General features: G+C 47.9%; 1 protein-coding gene across 1 annotated transcript in view; it reads right to left on the minus strand.

Moving 5' to 3' along the window:
• Positions 1-413: 413 nt before the first annotated feature.
• Positions 414-25,991, minus strand: part of RECQL4 (RecQ like helicase 4) — a 46,590-nt gene continuing 21,012 nt past the window's right edge. Inside the window, exons 13-25 of the mRNA XM_083748975.1 lie at positions 25,400-25,483; positions 24,646-24,834; positions 24,362-24,544; positions 23,159-23,360; positions 21,527-21,804; positions 20,428-20,565; positions 15,760-15,916; positions 14,778-14,907; positions 6,300-6,466; positions 3,830-4,016; positions 3,009-3,171; positions 2,188-2,296; positions 414-1,386 (exon numbers count right to left, since the gene is read on the minus strand). Of these exons, the coding sequence (XP_083605101.1) occupies positions 1,265-1,386; positions 2,188-2,296; positions 3,009-3,171; positions 3,830-4,016; positions 6,300-6,466; positions 14,778-14,907; positions 15,760-15,916; positions 20,428-20,565; positions 21,527-21,804; positions 23,159-23,360; positions 24,362-24,544; positions 24,646-24,834; positions 25,400-25,483 (2,109 nt within the window). The 3' untranslated portion in view covers positions 414-1,264. The remainder of the gene's footprint in view (positions 1,387-2,187; positions 2,297-3,008; positions 3,172-3,829; positions 4,017-6,299; positions 6,467-14,777; positions 14,908-15,759; positions 15,917-20,427; positions 20,566-21,526; positions 21,805-23,158; positions 23,361-24,361; positions 24,545-24,645; positions 24,835-25,399; positions 25,484-25,991) is intronic.

Here is a 25,991-nt window from a genome sequence, read left to right on the forward strand (position 1 = left end):
GGATATATTTGAGACCTTAATCACTTTCTTCAGAGAATGAGGTCAAGAGAAGTGCAATTCTGGCTGCCTCAGTGGGGGAGATGGGGCGCAGCGCTCACTCATTCCATCAGCCTTGCTGGGGGCCTAGCTGCATCAGGCACCTGCCTCTGATCTGCGCCAGCTGGTCATTACAGAAACCTGTACAGAAACCAGTGTGTGTTTTGGTTTTCCTCTTCCCTCCTTGTCTCTTTTCCCTTGGGTGTTGTGGGTTTAATTCAAAGTCAGAGGATAGGGACTGTCTTGTTTTGATGGTATGCAAGCTGCTCTGGGAACCTTTTTGGCTGTAGAGTGGGGTGCAAATGCTCTAAATAACTACTACTACTATTAAATTCCTCACCTGTTTAGTTCCTGCTCAATTAGATGTGAAGGCAGCATAAATATTCTTTGTATATTTATTAAGGCAAATGTACAAAAAGGATATGGGGGAATTGAGAGAAAAATCAGTGCTAAATTAAGACTGTCGGTTCATGATCAATTTTATAACAATGCAAGCATTCCACAGCTTATTTAAAAATACGTTAAAGGCCCCTCCATACAATGAAACAGGTTTATCGCAGGTGAAGAGGCGGGCAGCAGCCAAACATTTAAAGCATTATATTTCTAAATGCCATATAAAAGCAAATCCTCACAATTCTTTTATGGAAGAGGATCTGCCCATCAGTTCTTCAAGATTATGCCTGCTGACACCAGTCCCTCCTGTATGTCTCCCAATTGTGTGTGCATGTTCTACCCTTAATCATGGGTCCTCCTTGTATACATATTTTATTATCATCATTAACACACTTCAAGATTTGCAAAATATGTAGAACTCCAGATAATAAATAAAAATAATAAAAATTCCTAGAAGTTAGAAGACTTAACACTCTTCCTTACATTAAAAAAAAAATGTTAAAAAATCAGGACAATTTTGTAAAAAATTAAGCATAAAAAGGAAGCTTTACATACAAAAATAGGAAAGGCTTGGAGATAAAAACAAGCCATTTCCCCCAAAACCTTTGCTTATTTAGGGCAACAGAGAAGTCCATTCAGGTGCCCAGCTTTCCCATCTGCCTTGCAGAGAAGTTCTGCAAAACCTCAAGGGGAGCAGGAGGTGCTATTTTGGCTATCCTGGGATGCTGGCTGGTCAGCTGCATCTTGCAGTTAGAGCAACCTGCACACAGGCTTGAGGGAACCGTGGAGCTCTGCTCTGGGCTTTCATCCCTGGAGATGGCAGTGCAGGCTCAGTTCAGTTCCAACGGATGATCTCTTCCGTGGCCATGCGTATAATCTTGTTGAAATCAAAATGTATGTACTTCCTCCAGAAACGCCGATCTCTGCCATAAACCTGGGCCGGGTAGCGTGGGCTTCCTGTCCAAATGGAGAAAACTCAATCAGCCACCAAAAGAATTGCAAGCGCTTTGTCATTTCTTAAAAAAAACAGAGCAATGCCAGCCATTAGAGGGCCCAGCAGAGCCTTCTACTTGGCCTACACTGCTGACATAAAGTTAAGGATTACCAGTTTTGTTCAATTTGCAGCAGCCTTTGCCAAAGTAGTAGCCTCCAGATGTTTTTAGGACAACAAACATCAGCCACGCCCTGGGAGTTGGTAGTCCAAAACATCTGCAAGGCACCAGGTTGGAAAAGGCTGTTCTACAGCATTGTTGCAAATGTGATGCTCAATTGCCTTTGCCCTTAAGAGATCAGATCGTGATTCAGCAGAAATGCCCTCTGGAGGTTTTGGCAGATTTCAGCCTATGGTGCTGGAGGAGACTCTTGAGAGTCCCATGGAATGCAAGATTAAATCTCTCCATTCTGAAGGAAATCAGCCCTGAGTGCTCCCTGGAAGGACAGATCCTGAAGCTGAGGCTCCAATACTTTGGCCACCTCATGAGAAGAGAAGACTCCCTGGAAAAGACCCTGATGTTGGGAAAGATGGAGGGCACAAGGAGAAGGGGACGACAGAGGACAAGATGGTGGAACAGTGTTCTCGAAGCGGCCAACATGAGTTTGACCAAACTGCGGGAGGCAGTGGAAGACAGGAGTGCTCTGGTCCAGGGGGTCACGAAGAGGCAGACACGACTAAACGGCAACAACCTGTGCAGTGCCAGGCTCTGTGCTGATGCAAGAAGCAGAGCAGACCACGGAACGGCTGGAGAATTACATCCTCACCTATGCCGTGGAAGATCCTGGCCACAGCCCTGCCAGTGAACTTCTCGTCTTGGCGGAGAGACAGGAAGTTGCGGACGTCAGCTCGTATTTGCTCTTCCCAGTCCCGAAGCTGAAATTGGGAAGCAAAACATACTGGGAGTTTAGTTACTGATTTGAGCTGTTTTGACTTTGTACCAAGTCAAATCACTGGACTCGTCTTTGCTCAGCATTGTGCACTTGATAATTGGCAGTGTCTCCAGAAAGGACTCTTTCCCACCTCTGGCTTAAAAGGGAGAAGAGAACTCACTTCTTTGCACAGGTAGAAAAGTGGGCAGGGTAAAGCTACTGATTATCTAGCTTAGAACGTCCTTTGGGCAGCAACTCAAGGTCTTTCCAGTCCCTTGTTGCCTGAGCCCTTTTTAAAATGGGAGATTTCTGCCTGCAAAGGACCTACTCTGCCACTTAGTTATGACCCTCTCCTTTGAAAAATAAGAGGAGTAGCAGGATTAGAACCCTCCCCGTCTTCAGAGCAAGTCCCTAACCACACATCAGTGGAGAACACACAGTTAATATGAACAAATCTGCCAGAGGTTCACCTACCCACCCATCATTATCTCAGGAGATATTTAGAAAGCCTACTCAGACCCATAAATAGCATTATGAAACGGATGAGGACCATGAAGTCCCAGGAGCATTGCAGGATTAGGGTACAGGAGACAGCGGCACATTGCCACACACGGTGCCTGACTGTGGCCATAATCTGGAGAAGCCCAAAAGAGATGCCTGTGTCATTCTATGCTTCAGTGCCATTAAGAAGAGGCGAAAAGAGCAGCTTCTCTCACTTTAATGTCTTGGAGATCCTCAGCACCCTGCTCTTCACTTGAGAGTGCAGGATCTGCTTCATCTGTATCCTTCTCAAAATAATCCAGCAGCAGAGACTTCAGCTGGGCGCTCTTCTCCTCGCCCCCGTGGTCACAGCACGCGGCACAGACGCGGAAAGCCACACTGCTCAAAAAGACGAGGGAGAGGGAATACTTTTCTTTTTGCAAATCTTTTTTAGCTGTAAAGGGAATCTGAAGGAGCGTCTCCACCCCCATCGTTCTGCCCGGACACTGAGGTCCAGCACTGAGGGCCTTCTGGGGGTTCCCTCGCTACGAGAAGCCAAGTTACAGGGAACCAGGCAGAGGGCCTTCTCGGTGGTGGCGCCCACCCTGTGAAACACCCTCCCATCAGATGTCAAGGAAATAAACAACTATATGACATTTAGAAGACATCTGAAAGCAGCCCTGTTTAGGGAAGCTTTTAATGTTTGATGCATTACTGTATTTTAATATTTTTTTAGAAGCTGCCCAGAGTGGCTGGGGAAGCCCAGCCAGATGGGTGGGGTAAAAATAATTAATTATTATTATTTGTACGAGTTAACACTTTATTATCGCTTCGGAAGGAGGCTTCCCAACTGGTGCCTCCCACCCCTTCTCAGCATCCAGCCAGTCCGTGACAAGCACCTGTTGTGTCCATTAAACGCAAGGTGGTTCTCCCTCCCTGTTGGAACAGCTCTTTCTCCTCTCTCCTGCCACCAGACTGAACACATTGTTCTTTTGCCCAGCTTCTCACACGCAGCAGAGCCCACCTTTTAAAGTGGTGCCGGTTTGTGCCTACCCACCTCTGAAAGGCCTGGAAGCAGGCCTGCAGCTGGGAAAGGGCAGCTTTTTCGCGGCCCGTCACTCGCTGGTGCAGGAAGTCACAGACCGAGTCCAGCTCCTCGTCGGTGAGATCGCCGTAGGAGCGCAGGTGGAAAGCAAACTGGCTAAATTCCACGAGGGTCCCGCTCTTCCTAGACACATGGGAACCTGTGCCACAAGGGAAGGGAAAAATTAAGAAGAGGCCTGCAGCGGAATCAGGCCACTTGGTCCAGCATCCAGGTCTTAAAGTGACCAATGAGGTGCCCCTTGGGGGAGGCCACAAGCAGGGCATAAGCACGGCAACAGCACCCAGAGAGCCAGTGTGGTGTAGTGGTTAAGAAGAAGAAGAAGAAGAGTTTGGATTTGATATCCTGCCTTTCACTCCCTTTAAGGAGTCTCAAAGCGGCTGACATTCTCCTTTCCCTTCCTCCCCCACAACAAACAGTCTGTGAGGTGAGTGGGGCTGAGAGATTTCAAAGAAGTGTGACTGGCCCAAGGTCACCCAGCAGCTGCATGTGGAGGAGCAGGGAAGCAAACCCAGTTCCCCAGATTACGAGACTACCGCTCTTAACCACTACACCACACTGGCTCTCTGAGCAGTAGACTTGTAATCTGGGAACCGCTTTGAGACTCCTTCGGGTAGTGATAAAGCGGGATATCAAATCCAAACTCTTCTTCTTCTTCTCCTCTCCCCACTTGCAATTCCCAGCACCCAGAGGCTACTACTTACAGCACTAAAAGTAGAACACAGCTGTTGCGGCTAGTAGCCACTGACAGTCTTAACCCAGCCGAGCCTGTCTACCCTCTTTTAAAACCATTGAAATTGGTGGGCAACGCTAGCATTTTTAGGAGCCCGCAGTTATGCACTGGGTGAAGAAGCCATTTCTTGTGTCTGAGTTCTGAATCTTCCAACATTCAATTTCACTGGAAGGTTAAGTAGAAATCATGCAAGACCCACTATCAGGCAGGCTGGTGCCATGGACGCCAGAGGGTAGTCTGGCCACAAAATCGGCAGGAACCAGTTTAGGAGGAACTGAATGGCTGAACAGGGACATGGGTGGCGCTGTGGGTTAAACCACAGAGCCTAGTACTTGCCAATCAGAAGGTCGGCGTTTCGAATCCCCGCGACGGGGTGAGCTCCCGTTGCTCGGTCCCAGCTCCTGCCATTCTAGCAGTTTGAAAGCATGTCAAAGTGCAAGTAGATAAATAGGTACTACTCCGGCGGGAAGGTAACCAGTGTTTCCATGCGCTGCTCTGGTTTGCCAGAAGCGGCTTAGTCATGCTGGCCACATGAGCCGGAAGCTGTACGCCGGCTCCCTCGGCCAATAAAGCAAGATGAGCGCCGCAACCCCAGAGTCAGCCACGGCTGGACCTAATGGTCAGGGGTCCCTTTACCTTTAATGGCTGAATGGTAGTGATAAACAACTCCAGTTAAGGTGCAAGGAGGGCTCTGCATGTATAGTAAAAATAACTGGGTTGTGGATTTGTTTTCAAGGATCGTGGTTAGGATCTTACATTCTTTTGGACTATGTCCGGCAAGGCATTGTGGAATAGTCTGACGAACTGGGAATTTGGTGCGAGCCTCCACCTTAAGCCCCCAAAGGGAGTTTTCTCCCACTGTGATAATAATAATAATAATAATAATAATAATAATAATAATAATAATAATAATAATAATTTATTATTTATACCCCGCCCATCTGGCTGAGTTTCCCCAGCCACTCTGGGCGGCTCCCAATCAGTGTTAAAAACAGTACAGCATTACATATTAAAAACTTCCCTGAACAGGGTTGCCTTAAGATGTCTTCTGAATGTCAGGTAATTCTTTATCTCTTTGACATCTGATGGGAGGGCGTTCCACAGGGCGGGCGCCACTACCGAGAAGGCCCTCTGTCTGGTTCCCTGTAGCCTCACTTATCGCAATGAGGGAACCGCCAGAAGGCCCTCGGCGCTGGATCTCAGTGCTGAACGATGGGGGTGGAGACGCTCCTTCAGGTATACAGGACCGAGGCCGTTTAGGGCTTTAAAGGTCAGCACCAACACTTTGAATCGTGCTCGGAAACGTACTGGGAGCCAGTGCAGATCTCTCAGAACCGGTGTTATGTGGTCCCGGCGGCCACTCCCAGTCACCAGTCTAGCTGCCGCATTCTGGATTAATATCTGACCCTGCTGGGTCAGATATTAAGAGTGTGGGGATTGCCTTGGAATCACAAGTTCCTCCATCCTTGTCACTCAGAAGGCCTTTCCCTCTAAAGAACAGCACCACCACCACCCCACCGATCCCCAACCTTCCAGCCGAGATTAAACAAGGGATGAGCGGCCAACAAGATGTGGCTTCTCTGCTTCCTTCCTGAACCAAGACTAGCTGGGGGCTTAGGCAGAAGGTCTGCTCTCTGGGACAGCTTTTGCCATCCCAGCCCACCTTAGATAGGCTTCCCACTGACTGGTTACCGTTCTGAGTGCTCCACTGCAGCTGACGGAGAGCTCGTTTCACTGGCAAGACCTCCCATCCCATGGAGTCGGCCAGCTCAATGACGTCAAACTCTACGGAGCTGGCATGAGCAAGGTCCACCCCTTTCAGGCGCTGCTGGGCCAGACAGACTGCGAGAGGAGGGCACCTGGGGGAAAGGGGAGGAAGAGAAGTCAGCATGTAAGAAGTCCGTAGGGGAGCAGAAGAGGGTCTATTTATATAATAATAATAATTTATTATTTATACCCCGCCCATCTGACTGGATTTCCCCAACTACACTGGGCGGCTTCCAATGGAATATTAAAAACAACACAGCACCAGACATTAAAAACTTCCCTAAACAGGGTCGCCTTCAGTTGTCTTTTAAAAGTAAAATAGTTGTTTATTGCCTTGACATCTGCTGGGAGGGTGTTCCACAGGGCAGGCGCCACCACCGAGAAGGCCCTCTGCCTGGTTCCCTGTAACTTGGCTTCTCACAGGGAGGGAACCGCCAGAAGGCCCTTGGTGCTCAGTGTCCGGGCAGAACGACTGAGGTGGAGACGCTCCTTCAGGTACACAAGACCGAGGCCGTTTAGGGCTTTAAAGGTCAGCACCAACACTTTGAATCGTGCTCGGAAACATACTGGGAGCCAATGCAGATCTCTCAGAACTGGTGTTATGTGGTCTTGGCAGCCACTCCCAGTCACCAGTTTAGCTGCCACATTCTGGATTAATTGCAGTTTCCGGGTCACCTTCAAAGGTAGCCCCACGTAGAGCACATTGCAGTAGTCCAAGTGGGAGATAACTAGAGCATGCACCACTTTCATCTGGCAAGCTTGGATTCAAGCACAGATGGAATGATCTGAAGAGTGCAGAGTTCAAATCTACCCCTAATAAATTATCATAATCATCAAGGGGACAGCCTCAGTTCATCCAGCGAAATTGATTCAAGAACGCAAGGAATACCCAGCTCCCCAGATACAATTAGGGCTCTGTGTGTACTCTCCCTGATCATGCCAGAGCTGCGGGCATCTGGCACAGCACGCAGCATTTTTCAAAAGGAGGCTTCTAGCCCTCATGTTTTCCAGCTGAGCTGTCACTGCAGCAATCTGTGTCACATCTGGGGACACCTCAGAAATGGGTTGGAGGACAGCTGTGCCAAACTGCCAGGGGGCTGCAAATCTCTTTATGCTCCCTTGTCTGGCCCAGCAGGGTACGGAAGGAATTGTTATAACTATTATTATTTCGATTTGCATCCTGTTTTCCCATCAGGAACGATACTCGAAACAGCCTGTGCCAAAACAGCTATACAGCAACAAGCGATTAGAACAGCGTGTGGGCGCACAATGACAAAACCTACAATTTATTGTATTGTTACAAGAGTGAGAATGAATCAGCTTCATGAAAATGTGCTTTGCTTGACTCCTTTAACCAGGCAACAAAATCCTCAGGTTTGCTTTAACGCTGAGGGTGTCATGCGGCCCTGGTCACAACAGATACCCCCCCCCCCCCAATAATCCAGGCTCTTCCCTTGGGTTCTTTCTGGGTCCCTTAGACGCTTATCCACATGCCATCATTTCCCAGTGCTCAGTTTCCCCCAGGTCCTTGCTCAGAGCGATGATAACAACAACAACAACATCATTTCATTTATATCCCACCCCCCACCCCCAGCCGAAGCCGGGCTCAGAGCGGCTAACAACAGTAAAATAATACAGCATTCTAAAGTCAACTCATTATAAAATCAGTTCAAATCAAATTGATGGCAACCATTGGGCTAGACTCGCAGTGTTTCCCAACCGGTGTTCCGCGGCACACTAGTGTGCCGCGAGACTTTGCCTGGTGTGCCGTGGGAGGGAGGCGGGCTCCATGTGCTTAGAGCAACAGGCTGCCGCCCCAAGCCTTGCCGCCTGGCGGGAGCTCCTGCCGGGCGCGCAGGGTTGCAGACACTCGCCCGAAGCACAGGGAGCCCTCCGTAGGGCTCCCTGTGCTTCGGGCAACAGGCTGCCGCCCCAAGCCTTGCCGCCTGGCAGGAGCTCCTGCCGGGCGCGCAGGGTTGCAGACACTCGCCCGAAGCACGGGCAGCCCTCCGTAGGGCTCCCTGTGCTTCGGGCAACAGGCTGCCGCCCCAAGCCTTGCGCGCCTGGCAGGAGCTCCTGCCGGGCGCACAAGGCTTGCAGACACTCGCCCGAAGCACGGGGAGCCCTCCGTAGGGCTCCCTGTGCTTCGGGCAACAGGCTGCCGCCCCAAGCCTTGCCGCCTGGCAGGAGCTCCTGCCGGGCGCGCAGGGTTGCAGACACTCGCCCGAAGCACGGGGAGCCCTCCGTAGGGCTCCCTGTGCTTCGGGCAACAGGCTGCCGCCCCAAGCCTTGCGCGCCTGGCAGGAGCTCCTGCCGGGCGCGCAGGGTTGCAGACACTCGCCGGAAGCACGGGGAGCCCTCCGTAGGGCTCCCTGTGCTTCGGGCAACAGGCTGCCGCCCCAAGCGGCATATAGTCAATATAGGCACAGAGTTAATTTTTTAAACATTTTCTAATGGTGGTGTGCCTCGAGATTTTTTTCATGAAACAAGTGTGCCTTTGCCCAAAAAAGGTTGGGAAACACTGGGCTAGAGTTCTGTGAGGATTACCAAAGGAGGGGGTCAGGCTGTGCCTTGGCCAAAGGCCTGGTGGAACAGCTCCGTCTTGCAGGCCCTGCGGAAAGATGTCAAGTCCCGCAGGGCCCTAGTCTCTTGTGACAGAGCGTTCCACCAGATTGGGGCCACGGCCAAAAAAGCCCTGGCTCTGGTTGAGGCCAGCCTAACCTCCCTGTGGCCCGGGATCTCCAAGATGTTTTCGTTTGAAGACCATAAGGTCCTCCGTGGGACATACCAGGAGAGGCAGTCCTGTAGGTACGAGGGCCCTAGGCTGTATATGTTGGAGATAAGCAGTGTCCAGTGCACAGCGGAATGATGAAAAGTACGTGCCAACATGCTCTATATTACTTTATTTACACTTCAAAGCTGGTAATTTACAGAAAAACATCTTCCCTCTGCCGGAGCAGAGAAAGGCGTCCTCTCTCCTCTAAAGCACGGAGAGAATCACACTGAACTGCAAAGAACAGTGAAAAACAGGAAACCAGTGTACGTCACATCCAGTCTCCTTTCCCGTGAGAAAACCCAACAGCACTTGACTGTGGAATGTAAACATTGTCTTGTGACAAGCACTTCGCTGCTCAGTGAAGGAAGCAGAAACCAACATCCTCCCCCTTTCTGTGAACATCACTGGGCAGCGTGTTCGTACAATATCAGTACAAACCCAACTTCTGCACATAGGTACAGTGTTGATCCCTTGATACAATCTTGGACAATACATCAGCAGGAATTTCATTACCTGGCATATAGGACACAGTTACGAGTCCCTTCTGAATACGTTCCCTAGCATGTTGCAACTTCAATTGCAAGTGCTTCGTGCTTTGCTTACAACCTTCAGAATTCAGCAAAGCCAAACATGCTTTGTTGTCCTGGTAAACCTGGATTGGACATTTGACAGGAATTTTCATGTCTTTGCACAATTGTAACAACCATTCACAATCCTTAAGTGAATAAGACAGTGCATTCAGTTCAGCTTCACAAGTACTTAAGCTAACTGTTGTTTGCTTCTTGCATGACCAATCAAATAGACCCTGATTGTACTTATAGCAAACTCCAGACGTACTTTTCCTGTCTGTAGTGTCACTTCCAAAACTTGCATCTGCAAATATCTCAAGACCACCAGACTTCTGATTGTTAAATCTCAGTCTGTAATGCATAGTGCCTTTCAAATACCGCGCTATGCGTTTCAGAGCTTTCCAATCCTTAACAGTAGGATTGTTGACTTGTCTGCTTAGCAAATTACAGCTAACAGCAATGTCTGGTCTTGAACATCTGGCAATGAAGTTTAGCTTGCCTAGCACACTTCTGTACAGTGTAGTATCAGAAAATGCTTCTCCAGTGTCATCTACCTGATAACCTGTTGTCATCGGTGTGTCCACAGGGTTAGCATCCATCAGGTTTAGTTTGCTTAACACATCAGCAATTTTCCGTGACTGGTGTACTAGAATGTTACCATCTTGATCTCTCTCTATTTCCAGAGATAGGTAGTTGTTTACCTCACCAAGATCTTTTATGTCAAAGTGCTCTTTCAGTTGAGCTAGGGCGTTATTGTACATTGTGACATCTTCCCAAAAGAATAAAAGATCATCAACATAAAACAAACAATACAGTTTCTTTTGCCCCTCCTCTTTGACAAATACGCATGGATCAGCTTTCCCTTGCTTAAAACCTAGAGAAAACAATACTTCAGTGAGTTTTGTGTGCCAACACCGTGCACTTTGTTTGAGACCATAAAGGGACTTCTTCAGAGCACAAACAAATCCCTGTTTTACCTGTACGCCATCAGGTGGAAGCATATAAAGTGATTCATCTAGAGATCCGTACAGAAAAGCTGTATTCACATCATGGTGACTAATGTGTAGATTCTCTTCTGCAGCTAGCTTGAGCATAAGCCTAATGCTCTCATACCTCACGGTGGGTGAGTAGGTCTCGTGATAGTCTTCACCTGGTACCTGTGCAAAACCTCTGGCTACCAATCTGGCTTTGTGTCTGACTATCTTGCCATTTTGATCTGTCTTCGCTTTGAAGACCCATTTGCTTCCAAGGAGTTTCATTCCTGGAACTACTGGAACAAGGTCCCATGTTTTGTTCCTTTCCAAGGAATCAAGCTCAGCCTTCATGGCATTTAACCATGGCTCAGCTTCCTTTGAATCCAAATCCTGGATTTCTTGGAAACTTGAAGGTTCAAATACCTTCTTGGAGCTTTTAACAGCTGTTACTGCTATCTTAGCAAACTCATCAGCAAATCTCTTTGGAGGTCTGCCTTTTGTTGCTCTCTGTGACCTGCGAATTAGCCTTAAGTCTTCAATACTCTCCTCTTCCTTCTTAGGAGAAAAGTGACCTATTGTGAACAATGGTTCCTCCAATTCTTGATCAGAGCTTTCAGAGGGTCGCATAGAGGCTTTCGCACTCTTGAAATCCTCTGAATCACCCGATTCAGTTTCAGACTCAGAATCAGAACCTTCATCAGTGGGTGTGGGTTGTTGTGGTTGCTTTTGACTATCCTCAGTCTCATCACTGTCATCAGGATAACATTGGAAAATTCCCACATTCCCCCCCCACTTGGCATTGTACTCAACACTTCTTGTGAGCTTAATTGTCTTAGAGTCAGTCATCATTATTCTGTAAGACCCTTTCTGATAACCTAGAAAGATACCATGCAATCCACGCTTGTCTAACTTGGAGTTTTGTGGTGAGTGAACCCACATGTCAGAACCAAAAATTTTCATGTGTTTGATGTATGGCTTCTTGCCAAACATCTTCTCATAGGGGGTACAACCAATCGCTGAAGATAACCTGCGATTATAACTGTAAGTGAAACATGAGAGAGCTTCGGCCCAATAACTCTCTGGAAGATTGGCATCATGCAGCAAGGTTTTTAACCCTTGAAGCAATGTCTGATTTGCTCGTTCCGCAAGTCCATTCTGCCATGGCGAGCGAGGACTAGACAAATCGTGTTGAATTCCTTTCTCAGTCAGAAAAGCTTCAAACTGCTGAGAAGTGAATTCTCCCCCGCGATCACTGAAAAGAGTCTTTACCTTCTTACCATGCACATTTCCCAACCAAGCACAGAATTCCTTGAACCTTGGAAAAGCCTCTGATTTCTGCTTGAGATTGTACACATAAATATACCTGGAAAATGCATCAATGAGAACCATGAAGTACCTGTTTCCACCCAAAGAGGGCGCTAGTGGTCCAACCAAATCAGCATGAACAACCTGGTATGGTTCTGTAGCTTGCCTACTAGACACCTTACCTTTCGCAGCCATTTTTACCTTGTTTGCTGCGCATGCCTTGCACTTCATGTGGTACCTGCAGGGTTTAATAGTCATACCTTCAACCAAGGCAGGCATTTTAGATACTGCCTCAAAATGCAAATGACCAAATTTTCGATGAAAATCGTGAATACATTCTGCATGCAAACTTTTGTTAGAACCTGCAATGCAACAAGTGTCATCCTGCACAACATCATCAAAATACAAAACATACAAACGATCAACATATTCAGCATGCAATACATAATCATTTTTCTTTGTGATGATGCACCTTTTGTTCTTAAAGGAAACGTCAATTTTCCGCTCATTCAGCTGTCCAACGCTGAGCAGATTATGCTTGGCATCTGGCACATAAAGCACATCCTGTATCGATAAGTCCAAACTGTGAAGAACAACAGTTCCGTAGCCTTTACTGGGGATTGTGTGGTCATCCGCCTGGTGAATCGCACCTTCCTGCGGTGTAAAAGACACGAACAGTCGCTTATCATTGCACATGTGATGCGTTGCAGCCGAATCAACAACGAAGAAAGATCTAGATGTCTTCTGGACCTCTGCAACCTTTGGAGTGAAGCGTGAGACCATTGCCTTGTGCTGCGTTGTCCTGGACACCGGACCTTTGCCTTTGCCTCGGCCTTTTCCACGCGATGAGCTTTCGCTGCGCTGCTCTGTCTTGGCCCTGGGATATCTGCATTCCCTCTTCATATGGCCTAGACGTCCACACGTGTAGCATTTCACTGCCTTCAAAGCTTTGGCGCCATCTGGTGGTTCCACTGCACTCTGGGATGACGTCTGTGAAGTCTCCCCCTTGTTGATGCAGCTAGCACCCCGGCGATCCGCTTCATTCAATATCATGGCAGTATCACAGGCTACTGTGAGTTGAGCATTTGGCTGATTGGCATCAAATTCCCCACTTGCCTCATCCAGCCTTCTGCAGCTAGCCATCATGACTATGGCATTAGCCTTCTGCGTCATCTCTGCTGCTTTAAATCAGGCTGCTTCATACAAGCTGTGTCTGTGCTGCTTCATTCCAAAAGCAAATTCAAAAACAGCCTCTGCCTGTGAACCTGTGCCTTTCTGCTTAACTGCTTTGCTTATCTGCAGCTGCTTCAAACCGCATTCCAAAGGCAAGTTCAAAAGTGAAAGTTCTCTCTGCTGTCTTAAATTCATGCTGCGACACTGCTGCAGCTGCTTTACTTTCGATTTCCCCCAGCATAGGAAAAATTTATCCTTCTAGCCTTTTGCCTGTGCCACGGCAAAACCGGCTATAAAAGTTCAAAGTCCAGCCATAAAGCCATTAATTAGAAGCTGGCAGGCTGCCCGGAGCAGTAGCACATACCTCATCAAATCATCTTGACGCGCAGAGATATCGTCCGATCCGGCCCTCTGCATTCCGATCCTTTGCCGGCACTCCAATTCTTTGCTCCTTTGTTCCTTTGCCAGGAGCCCGACTTCTGGAGTCCATTCTCAAAACACTGCGTTTTTCTGGGCCCGGAACCAAATTTTGGAGATAAGCAGTGTCCAGTGCACAGCGGAATGATGAAAAGTACGTGCCAACATGCTCTATATTACTTTATTTACACTTCAAAGCTGGTAATTTACAGAAAAACATCTTCCCTCTGCCGGAGCAGAGAAAGGCGTCCTCTCTCCTCTAAAGCACGGAGAGAATCACACTGAACTGCAAAGAACAGTGAAAAACAGGAAACCAGTGTACGTCACATCCAGTCTCCTTTCCCGTGAGAAAACCCAACAGCACTTGACTGTGGAATGTAAACATTGTCTTGTGACAAGCACTTCGCTGCTCAGTGAAGGAAGCAGAAACCAACAGTATAGGGCTTTAAAAGTTAAAACCAGCACCTTGAACCTGATCCTGTACTCCACCAGGAGCCAGTGCAGTTGGTAAAGGACTGGGTGAATGTGATCCTGCAGCGAAGACCCCGTAAGCACCCGCTGGAGTTTCTGGGTCAGTCTCAAGGGCAGCCCCACGTAGAGCGAGTTACAATAATCCAGTCTGGAGGTGACCGTTGCGTGGATCACAGTGGCCAGATCAGGGCGAGAGAGGTAAGGAGCCAATTGCTTAGCTTGGCGGAGATGAAAAAATGCCGCCTTTGTTATAGCTGCAATCTGCGCCTCCATGGAGAGGGAGGTATCGAAGATTACACCCAAACTCTTAACGAGCAGTGCTGGCACTAATTGCACCCCCGCAAGAGATGGGAGTTGCCCCCCCCCAATCCCATATCGTCCCGTCCCAGCCACAGGACCTCTGTCTTCGAAGGATTTAGCTTCAACCGGCTCCCACGTAACCATCCAGCCACCGCTTCCAAGCATCTGATCAGTGTGTCTGGGGCCGAGTCAGGATGGCCGTCCATCAACAGACAGAGTTGGGTGTCATCGGCATACTGATGGCAGCCCAGCCCAAAACTCCGGACAAGCTGGGCGAGGGGGCGCATAAAGATGTTGAAAAGCATCGGGGAGAGTATCGCACCCTGGGGCACTCCACACACCAAGGAATGGCGTGACGACAGTTCCCCCCCAAGCGCCACCCTGTGTCCCCGACCAGAAGTCACCTTCCCCTCCATACCTTTGAGCCACTGCCCGCAGCTGCTGGGGGCCACCGTAGCAGACCACCCGGCAGGAAGAGAAGGTGGGGTGCAGGAGCTCCACCCACTGGCGGGGGTGCAATTCCAGGTAGCACAGAAGCGTCTCTATACCTGAAGGGAGAAAGAAGAAAACTCTCAAGCAGGAGGGGGCATCTGCTGCTGCTGTGCATCCATCTCTGGTGAAGAGCCTTTCATGGAATCATAGAAATGATTCCAAGCGTCATCTGGTCCAACCCCCTGAAATACTCAGCGAATGTTTGGCCCAACATGAGGCTTGAAGCCTCGACCCCAAGATGAAGGGTATCACGCTCTGCTATTCTGAGCTATTTCACTCCAAACAAAACCCCATTTTTTATGCTGTCTGTTTGCAAAGAAGTTTGCATTTAAGCTTGACATATAAAACACAGTCCAGCAGAGAGCGCCACTGGCACATCTCCCCCCCCCCAATTTTACAATGAGGCAGAGGGATTGTGGGCCAACTTTGAGAGGACCTCCACCTGGGCCCAGGGCAATGGGGCCCGAGGAAAAATGCAGGCACCCAGGGACTCCATCCCGCTCCTTCCAAGCCCCAATTAACCCCCGTGTGGCCTAAAGAAAGGCAGTGTTGTACAGTGGTTAGAGCACCTGGGAGAGACCACGGTTCAAATCCCCACTCTGTCATGAAGCTGACTGGGTGGTGGCCTTGGCCAGTCATTGCTTCTCACCCTAACCTATCTCACAGGGTGGTTGTGGGGATTAAATGACAAGGACCTGGGAGAGACCATGGTTCAAGTTCCCCACTTGGCTAAGAACATCTTTGTGCATGAGTGTGCAAAAGGCTCATGACCAGCAAGAGAAGGAAGCTGGGCACCCACCAGCGAAGACACAGGGCAAGGGGTGGCTTAGCAGTTGTGGGGCAGGGGCTGGCCCTGTCCTCGTCCTCCTTTGGGAGCTGGAAGTTAACCACCGGTCTGGCCTCCTCACCTTCCTCTCGGAAGTCCAGGGCCTCCACAGTTTGCTGAATGGGGATAGCTCGCTCGTGCTTGTAACAGACCCGAGGACGGCCGTTGCCTGGATCAGGCTGCTCCTCGCCGCTCCCTTCCAAGGCAGCCAACATCTCTGCATCACCCACTTCACCACCCTAGAAGTGAAAACAACAACAACAACAACAAATTTTTATTTATACCCTACCCTTCCCGGTTCAGAAAACCGGGCTCAGGGTGGCGAACAAGAAATTTAGAACACTTAATTGATGCAACAAAAAACAGCATAAAATACAGTATAAAACGTGAATTACGACAAATTCAGAATTCAAAAATCAATTTAGGGGGGAAATCCATCCAATAAACATTAGATGATCACCAGGGATAGCTGGCTAAATTACAGTGGTACCTCAGGTTACATACGCTTCAGGTTACAGACTCTGCTAACCCAGAAATAGTGCTTCAGGTTAAGAAATTTCCTTCTGGATGAGAACAGAAATCGTGCTCCGGCCGCGCGGCAGCAGCAGGAGGCCCCATTAGCTAAAGTGGTGCTTCAGGTTAAGAACAGTTTCAGGTTAAGTACGGACCTACAGAACGAATTAAGTACTTAACCCGAGGTACCACTGTAGTCCTATTTGGGCCAGCGCGGAGACCAGGGGAGAATTAGCTGTAGGATCCCACAAGGGGTAATCTTCATAAAAAGGGGAGAGGGAGGGAAGGAAGGGGAATAAATGTTCAGGCTAAGTTCAAATTGAAAGCCAGGCGGAATAGTTCGGTCTTACAGCCCTGCGGAAGGAAGTTCAATCCTGCAGGGCCCTGGTCTCATGGGACAGAGCATTCCACCAGGTCAGAGCCATCGCTGAGAAGGCCCTGGCCCTGGTGGAGGATAATCTGGCTTCCTTAGGGCCTGGGACCTCTAAACTATGGTTCTTCATGGACCTTAAGGTCCTCTGCAGGGCATACCAGGAGTGGCGGTCCCGTAAATACGAAAAGTGTCTTTACTGCACACAGGAGAGACCAATGGCAGGCAGGCAGCAGGGAAAGGAAGGGACCACGAACGGATTCAAATTACTAGAAAGCAAACATGACTGCTAAGAATGTGAATTTATTTAAGGATAACTATGAAAAATGTTGGATGGAAGTGAAAAAGGACTTAGAAATATGGTCAAACCTGAAGCTATCATTACTAGGCCGAATTGCTGCGATAAAAATGAATGTATTGCCAAGGATGTTGTTTTTGTTTCAAACATTGCAAATTTTGGATAAAATGGAGTGTTTCAAGAAGTGGCAGAGAGATATCTCTAGATTTGTCTGGCAGGGCAAGAAGCCTCGAATAAAATTCAAGATATTAACTGATGTTAAAGAAAGAGGTGGATTTGCCCTGCCAGACTTAAAACTTTATTATGAATCAGCTGCTTTTTGCTGGCTGAGAGAATGGATGCTTCTTGAGAACACTAACGTGTTGGATTTAGAAGGCTTCAACAATGTTTTTGGGTGGCATGCATATTTGTGGTATGATAAGGTTAAAGCACATAAAGCGTTTAAAAACCATATTGTCAGAAAAGCACTGTTTAATGTTTGGATAAGATATAAGGACTTGCTTGAAAATAAAACCCCAAGGTGGTAGTCACCAATGGAAGCGAAGGCTCAGAAAAAGCTCAATGTGGAGGCCAAATGGCCGAAATATTGGGAAATTTTGGAACAAGAGGGAGACAGATTAAAACTGCAGAGTTTTGAAAAATTAAAAAATAGAGTGCGAGATTGGCTTCATTATTACCAGATAATTGAGGCATATAACTTGGATAAAAAAATTGGCTTCCAGGTGGAAAAATCAAAATTGGAAACAGAACTGCTAGATCCTAAAATTAAGAATTTGTCAAGAATGTATAACTTGCTGTTGAAATGGAACACTCAGGATGAAGGTGAAATCTGCTATGATAAAATGGGCACAAGATGTTGGACATAATATTATGATGGCTGACTGGGAACAGTTATGGACCACAGGTATGAAGTTCACAGCATGCAATGCCTTAAGAGAGAATATAATGAAAATGATATACAGGTGGTACATGACACCAGTCAAGCTTGCAAAAATTTACCATCTGCCCGAAAATAAATGTTGGAAATGTAATGAGACTGAAGGTACATTCTTTCACCTTTGGTGGACGTGCCCAAGGATTAAGACTTTCTGGGAGATGATCTATAATGAAATGAAAAAGGTATTTAAATATACCTTCCTGAAGAAACCAGAGGCCTTTCTTCTGGGCATGGTCGGCCAATTGGTGCCAAAGAAGGACAGAACTTTCTTTATGTATGCCACAACAGCAGCAAGAATACTTATTGCAAAGTACAGTGGTGCCCCGCAAGACGAACGCCTCGCAAGACGGAAAACCCGCTAGACGAAAGGGTTTTCCGTTTTGGAGGCGCTTCGCAAAACGAATTTCCCTATGGGCTTGCTTTGCAAGACGAAAAAGTCTTGCGAGTTCCTTCGGTTTTTTTCCCCTTTCCCCCCCTTTTCCTAAGCCGCTAAGCCGCTTATCAGCTGATCCGCTGATAAGCCGCTTAACAGCTGATCGCTAAAAGCCGCTAAACCACTAATAGCGCTAATCCGCTAAGCTGTCAATGGGCTTGCTTCGCAAGATGAAAAAACCGCTATACGAAGAGCCTCACGGTACGAATTAATTTCGTCTTGCGAGGCACCACTGTACTAGAAGACACAAGATCTACCCACCTAGGAAGAATGGCAGGTGAAGGTGATGGACTACATGGAACTGGCGGAAATGACTGGCAGAATCCGAGACCAGGGAGAAGAGTCAGTGGAGGAAGATTGGAAGAAATTTAAAGACTATTTACAGAAACATTGTAAAATTAATGAATGTTAGAAGGATGTTGGAATGAAGTTATGTGACTTTAGCAGGAATGATATAAAGGATTTGGGAACAACTGACTGTTAATTAGTGAAAGGAGGGAAAGTAAAGTTACACCATATTAGGACTAATTACAGGACTAAAATTTGAAAAGATGGAAAGGATTTGCTGAAATAGATAATTGATCTAGAATACAAAAAAGGGAGGTGTGAGGAGGTCAAGGAAATAAGCTAATGAAAGATAAGTAATGGGAAGATTTATTGTATTTTTCTTTGTTTTTTCTTTTTTGTTTAATGGATTTTATTTTTATGTTTTTTTCCCTTTGTATCTTATCCTTTGTTTTTTACCTATTGTGATGTGTTGTATTGTTTTTTGTTTAAAATGATGTTTTTTACTTTTTCTTGTTGTACCCCTTAAAACTTTAATAAATATTATTTAAAAAAAAACAAACAAATTACTAGAAAGCAGATTCTGACTGAACATTACAAAGTCTGATGGCAAGAGCTCTTCCGACAGAGGAAAGGACTCCCTTGGGAGCTGGTGGACTCTCCTTCCTTGGAGGTTTTAAAGCAGACGTTGGATGGCCAACTGTCATAAATGCTTCAGTTGCAATTCCTGCATTGCAGGGGATTGGACTGGATGACCTTTGAGGTCCCTTCCAAAGGTATCATTCTATGATTCTTCCTAAAGACAAGGGAGACACCTTCTCCTCCAGGAGACAAGAACTGTCCTATGGACCATGATGCCATCTGGCTACTTATCCTACCCTGGGGCTAGAGGGTTGCATGCTGAATTCATAGAAGCATAGAACTGCAGAGCTGGACGGGCCCCTAGTCCAACCCCCTGCAATGCAGGAATCTCAACTACAATTTGGATGTGAAGAATGCTTCTGTGCCCCCAACAGAACCACAAAAATTGGAGCAGAGTCCCTCCTAACTTGGACTGGCAGCTCTCAGTGGGGGAAAAGGCTAGGAGTCGGCAATGCAGGGATGTTAGAGCGCTCTTTACACAGCCGCAGTCCCAGAATCGGCTCGTATATCCACAAGACCTTGGAGGACCCAGAATGCGGTCCGTGCTAGCTGGTAAAAAGAGATGAAGGAGGCCATCAAACCTATTTGCATGTAACTACCTGGCCTTGCGGGTGGCGCTGTGGGTTACCACAGAGCCTAGGGCTTGCCGATCAGAAGGTCAGCGGTTCAAATCCCCGAGATGGGGTGAGCTCCAGTTGCTCGGTCCCTGCTCCTGCCAACCTAGCAGTTTGAAAGCACGTCAAAGTGCAAGTTGATCAATAGGTACTACTCCAGCGGGAAGGTAAACGGCATTTCCGTGCACTGCTCGGGTTCGCCAGAAGTGGCTTAGTCATGCTGGCCACATGACCCGGGAGCTGTATGCCAGCTCCCTCAGCCAATAAAGCGAGATGAGCACAGCAACCCCCGAGTCGTCTGCGACTGGACCTAACGGTCAGGGGTCCCTTTACCTTTACCTGGCCTTGAGGCCTGCACTTCATTAAAGAGGAAATGTTAACTTCTGGTGTTGCAATTTTGCTTGTTTACCCTATGACAGAACTGAGTTGTTCATTGATCTTCTTTATATGAGTTTGTAGTTTTTGTATATTGTTTTCCACTGCTTACTTTTATTGCTTTGTGCCTTGCTCTGGGATTGAAAACATTCAAAGAGTGGGCAATAGATACTGCAAATGAAGAAGCGGCGGCGGCTGCCACCACTTTTGACCCTGCAGGCTATCAGGGAGAGCAACGCCACCCCAAGAGATCTCTGCCCTCCTCTCCACTCTCTCTCCTGACCTTGCTGAGCTCCTGCTGTTTCTCATGCAGCTCCCGGCACTTGCAGGAAGGGAAAACCTTCTGTACGAGCCTCTTCACAGTGAAGAAGTCAACCGTGTCAGCGTAGATGTGCCGTCTCAGCTCATGCAAATCCTCGCCCTAGGGAGAGAGGAGGCCAGCCGTGTGACTTTGTGGGAGCAGGGGGAAAGGAGACAGACTGCAGGAGCTGCTGCTGCCACCAGGCAGGCACTCCCACAAGGACCAACCTGTCACGGAGCTGGCAGGGAAGGCTCCAGAGTTGAAAGAGGGGGAGAGAGACGAGCTGGTAGAAGAGGCAGCACTAGAAGAGGGATGGAGAGCAAGGGGAAGCTACTCAGGCAGAGGCAAGGCTCCCTGGTGTTAACAAGTATCGGCACCTCTCTACCAGCTCAGGCATGGAGGGAGAGGGAAGACCTGTTCCGTCAGCTCAGGACAGGAGGGGGCTAAAACGCCGGGAACAACGGAGGCGTTTGGGATTGCCCAAAACGATTTGCTGGAGGAGGAGCAAGAAGTTCCCACTCCCGGGATCTGCTACGGATGATTCAGATGCTTGAAGCGATGCTCTGTACCTTGTAAATAATGTACAATAAAAACTGTAAATACCGTATTTTTCGCTCCATAAGACGCTCCTAGTTCTTAGAGGCGGAAAAGAAGAAAACAAATTTTCTGAACGAAACAGTGGAGGTATGATTTTTGTGGTTAATGCTGTGGTCACAGATGTGATATGTAATTTGACGGTGAATTTGGGGTGACCCAATGCAAAAATCCTGAGGATCCATGTGGATCGGTGCTTTGTAACCACGTTTTTGTGCCATTGCGGCCCCACGAAACAGTGGGTGCGTGGTTTTTTTGGTGCAGGCTGTAGGCATGGACATGCTATGTGATCTGATGGTGAATTTGGCTCCAGGGACCACACATTCGCTCCGTAACACACACAGATATTTCCCCGTACTTTTTAGGAGGAAAGAAGTGCATCTTATGGAGCGAAAAATACGGTATATCTCTGATTGAGCAGAGGTAGTTATTGCGTAGGGCTCAACAAACCCATCACACAACCCGAGCAGAGTCCAGCAGGCCTTACCTCTGGGTGCAGGAAGAGGTGGCATTGGGCTGGTTTGCCATCTCTGCCCGCTCTCCCAATCTCCTGCACGTAACTCTCAAAGTTCTTGGGCATGTTGTAGTGCACCACGCCCCGAACGTCGGACTTGTCCAGCCCCATGCCGAAGGCCACCGTGGCCACCACCACCCGCAGCTGGCCGGACATGAAGTTGTTCTGCACCCGCCGGCGCTCAGCAGCAGACATGCCGGCGTGGTAGGCTTCGGCAATCCACTTCAGGGGGCGGCGGATGCTCTTTTTGGCTATGAGGAAATGGGATTAAAAAGAGAGAGAACAGGAGCAAGGCTCACTTGACAGGGCTTTGAGAGGCTTTCGGTGCATAATAATAATAATAATAATAATAATAATAATAATAATAATAATAATATCTATACCCCGCCCTCCCCGGCCAGAACTGCTCTCCAGCACTGGGAACTGCAGCTTCTTTCTGGAGAAATCCAACAGATGCAACTCCCAATGGCAGCACAAAATGTTATTTGTTTTTTTAATAACATAATAATAAACTTTTTTCGCCCTCCCCGGCCGAAGATGGGCTCAGGGCGGCTAACATCAAATATATAACAGTCGTAGAAAATCAAACAATAATTAAATTACCTCCTAAAAACAGGTCAAAATCAAAGTCTAATTAGATGGCTTTCCGCAGGGTTAGGGTTGGGATCAGTAAGTGCTCATCGGCCCAACTGTTTACGGTGATTTTAAATGGGCCTGTGAGAATGCTGGGAGGCCTCTTTCATATTAGTTCTTATACACAAAGAAAAGGGGAGTCAGGCTGAGCCCTGACCAAAGGCCTGGCGGAACATGAAGTTGCCCTGTTTAATTTCTGCATGCGGTGCTGCTGTTAAAGGCTGCTAGTGTGAGTAACCTGAGAGAGCATCCCTGAGCCACATTGCAAGGATTCCCGGGGGTGCATGGATATTTCAGTTTCTCACTCTGTGTGCCTGAGTATCTCCTTGGGACATGTTACACTATACACTCTGAAGCTTGGGGTTAAGTGAAAGGTAGCCACTGTGTGGGGACGCAGGTGGCACTGTGGGTTAAACCACAGAGCCTAGGACTTGCTGATCAGAAGGTCGGCAGTTCGAATCCCTGTGGCGGGGTGAGCTCCCGTTGTTCGGTCCCTGCTCCTGCCAACCTAGCAATTCGAAAGCACGTCAAAGTGCAAGTAGATAAACAGGTACTGCTCTGGCGGGAAGGTAAACAGCGTTTTCGTGCGCTGCTCTGGTTCGCCAGAAGCGGCTTAGTCATGCTGGCCACATGACCCGGAAGCTCCATCGGCCAATAAAGCGAGATGAGCGCCGCAACCCCAGAGTCGGCTATGACTGGACCTAATGGTCAGGGGTCCCTTTACCTTTACCTACTGTGTAGCTGGAATTTAGGTGGTTCCCAGTAATTTTAGTTATATTTTTACAGGGTATTTCAGCTTTAAAAAAATTATTATGACACACTCCAGGCCTCTGGAGTAGAGCTGGCTATAAATAAATGCATTTTCAATTTGGCCTGAGAACTGGGGAAAAAAACCACCAGCTCTCCTGTTTTCTGACCCCTCCATTTCCCAGCCTGCCTCTCCCAACAACCAGCCAAGCCAGTGACGACCACCTTTTGCTTTCTTCCTCTTGCTAGCGAGGCTGCTGCTGTCCTCCTCCTGCTCCTCAGCATTGAGGGGCTCTCTGAGCTTCACACCCTGGAGACACGTGCGGATAAGGGCTGCGATCCGGGCCGTCTCCTCGCGGCGTGTGCAGTAAACTATCACCGAGTCTAGGCTCCCAAACCTCTCCCCTTGCAGTAAGTTCACCAGGGCCTGGAATCAGAACAAAGTTGGCAACTTTGAGATGCAGGACTGCCTCCCTAGATGCTCGAGGGAAAGCGACATGCGTTGCTCAGAGCGGAAGAAGGGAATGCCAAAAGACCATCACTGGAGAGACCAGGGATCCTCCTGTGATTGGAATTTTGAGGACTTAGGTATATGTTAAATGTTCATAAGTGTACCAACCAAGCACGTTCATAGATCAGCACAGGAAGACCGACCTGAAACCATTTTGATTCCCAAACTGAGCAATTGTTTTCTCTGCAAGGTCAGAGTGGGAAACCTCCCCACTGTCTTTTCCCTTCACAAATCCTGTCATAAGGGCACATTTAAGATATGAATAGGGTGTGAGCCTGTGACCTGACCCAGGAACTAAGTATTTATCATTACAAAAGACTGGCCAGGCTCCCCAGGCAATCCAATCTAGTAAGCAGGGTATCCAATCTAGTAACCTGCCAGACAGGAGATAAACGATGACAGGAGAAAAACAACATTCAAATTTCTGTTTTAGACCGTCTTTTCTGTGATGTAGGTATGATGTATCTGGGGTGGTGGTCTTGAGCTACATCCATTCTGTGATTTATGTATGATGTTTCTGGGGGTGGTCTTGATCTACAGGGCGGCAATTGCAAAAGTCTATATAAGGCCTTGCACGCCATTGTTCTGGGTTCCTCCTCCCTCCTGCGTTGTGGTGAGTGAGGACCCTGTTGCAACAGATCAATAAAGATCAGGCTTACTAGCTGCTTCTCAATATTCTCTGCTTGGCCTCTGTTATTTTCTCCTACCAACAGGGAACCTACGTAAGGACTCTATATGGGCTCTTGGATACCCCATAAGGTAAAAAGGGCATATTTTGTTTACAACACTCCCCAGACTCCACAACATATGGCTGGAAATCAGCAACCAGAAAGACTTCTGAAGATGGCGCCTCTCCCATAGTGATAGGCAGCAAGTCTATCAGTAGTGACAGGCAGCATGTCAGGCCCCAGACTCACCTGGTCCTTGTCTCTGTCTGCAGAGACAGAGAGATGCAAGTTTGGAGGGACAGCAGCAGAACGCACAGCGATCCCCTTGGCCTCTGGGATGCCCAAGTGATGAGCCACATCCCGCGCAGTGGAGAGGGTGGCAGTGGCTGTGAGGCCCAAGAAGCAGCGCACGCCCAAGCGGTCCCGAAGAACCTGCCGGAGAGAAGGTGTTACCTAGCCAGGCTCTGCTGCTTGCAGGTGTTCCTCATGCACACACCTGTGTTGCATCTTGCTTCTGTGCGCAGATTCCATACCTTACAGAGGCGCAGGTAACAAGGGCGGAAATTGTGGGACCACTCTGAGACGCAGTGTGCTTCATCGATGCAGGCAAAAGCTACTGGGGGCAGTTGATCTGCTGGTGGCAGGCAACTGGAGGCTGAAGCGCCTCCCCCAACCAAGGCCTCGGGGGACAGAAGGAGCACATGAACCTTCCCAGCCTTGACCTGCAAGCATAGAAAGCCGGCAAGTCGTGAGCCATAATTTCCAATTTTAACATTTCTTTTAAACTAATTTAAAAAGTCTTACAATGCCGACTTGCCCCACAGGGATGTTGTAAAGACTACAGGTATTGATTAGAATATTTATATGAGATTGTATGGGAAAAATACAGAATAACAGATAGAAATTTGCTTAAAATGGATATAGGAAGTGCAGTGTAAGCGATGGAAGTCAATCAATGAAATTTTATTGTTGAGATATTTATGGAAAACTTGGGAAAAAATTCTTCCAAATTCTCCTTATTTTTTCTTTTTCTCCCCCCTTTCCTTTCTCTTTTTTTTCTTTTTTATATGTGTGTGCTTATCTGAAAAATATATGTATGTATGTATTTTGCTTGTATTGTGTAATAATTATGTTAAATAAAATTTATTTATTTTTAAAAAAGGCATGTTGTGCTTTGAGCATTTGACAGCATGATACAAATTTATTACTATTTACAAGTTGCCCAGGACACCCTAGAATTTTGCAGTTACATCAAGGATTACGTAGCCTCTACACTAGTCGCCTCACCCTCTCCATAGCAGCCTCTCTCTGGGTCTTGGACATGTTCGAGTGTATGCAGACGGCTTTCAGGCACTGGGGAAGGCCAGAGACCTGCAAAGGAAGCACAAAATGTGTGTCACTGAAGGAAGAACCAATGGTGGACACAGAACAGTCAAAAGAGATGGAGATCCCCTCAAGCCACATTGAGGCTCCCAGAGCCACCTCCTTGCAAACTATCCCTCCTCTGTAACTTCCTCTGAGGGGGTGAAATACCCTAAACTCATTCCCTGATGCTAGGATCATGTCATCCAACAAACTTGTTGGGGGAGGGAAATGATTTGCAGGGAAGGTATCTAATTCACTGCTTAAGAACCGGGATTGAGTTAGAGTGGAGATGGAAACCTTTTCAAGGGAACCTGCTTGCAAATAATTCGAATTATATTCTTAGAAGCTGAACTCAACGTTTGTTCTTACAGATATACCGCTGCACATGAACTCCAGGCCAGAGAGTCCATCTACCTGAATACAGTGGTACCTCTAGATGTGAATGGGATCCGTTCCGGAGCCCTGTTCGCATCCTGAAGCAAATGCAACCTGGGTCCGCGCGTGTGCGTGCCGC

This window comes from Podarcis gaigeae (assembly GCF_964106915.1).
Source record: "Podarcis gaigeae genome assembly, chromosome: 7".
Classification (NCBI taxonomy): domain Eukaryota; kingdom Metazoa; phylum Chordata; class Lepidosauria; order Squamata; family Lacertidae; genus Podarcis; species Podarcis gaigeae.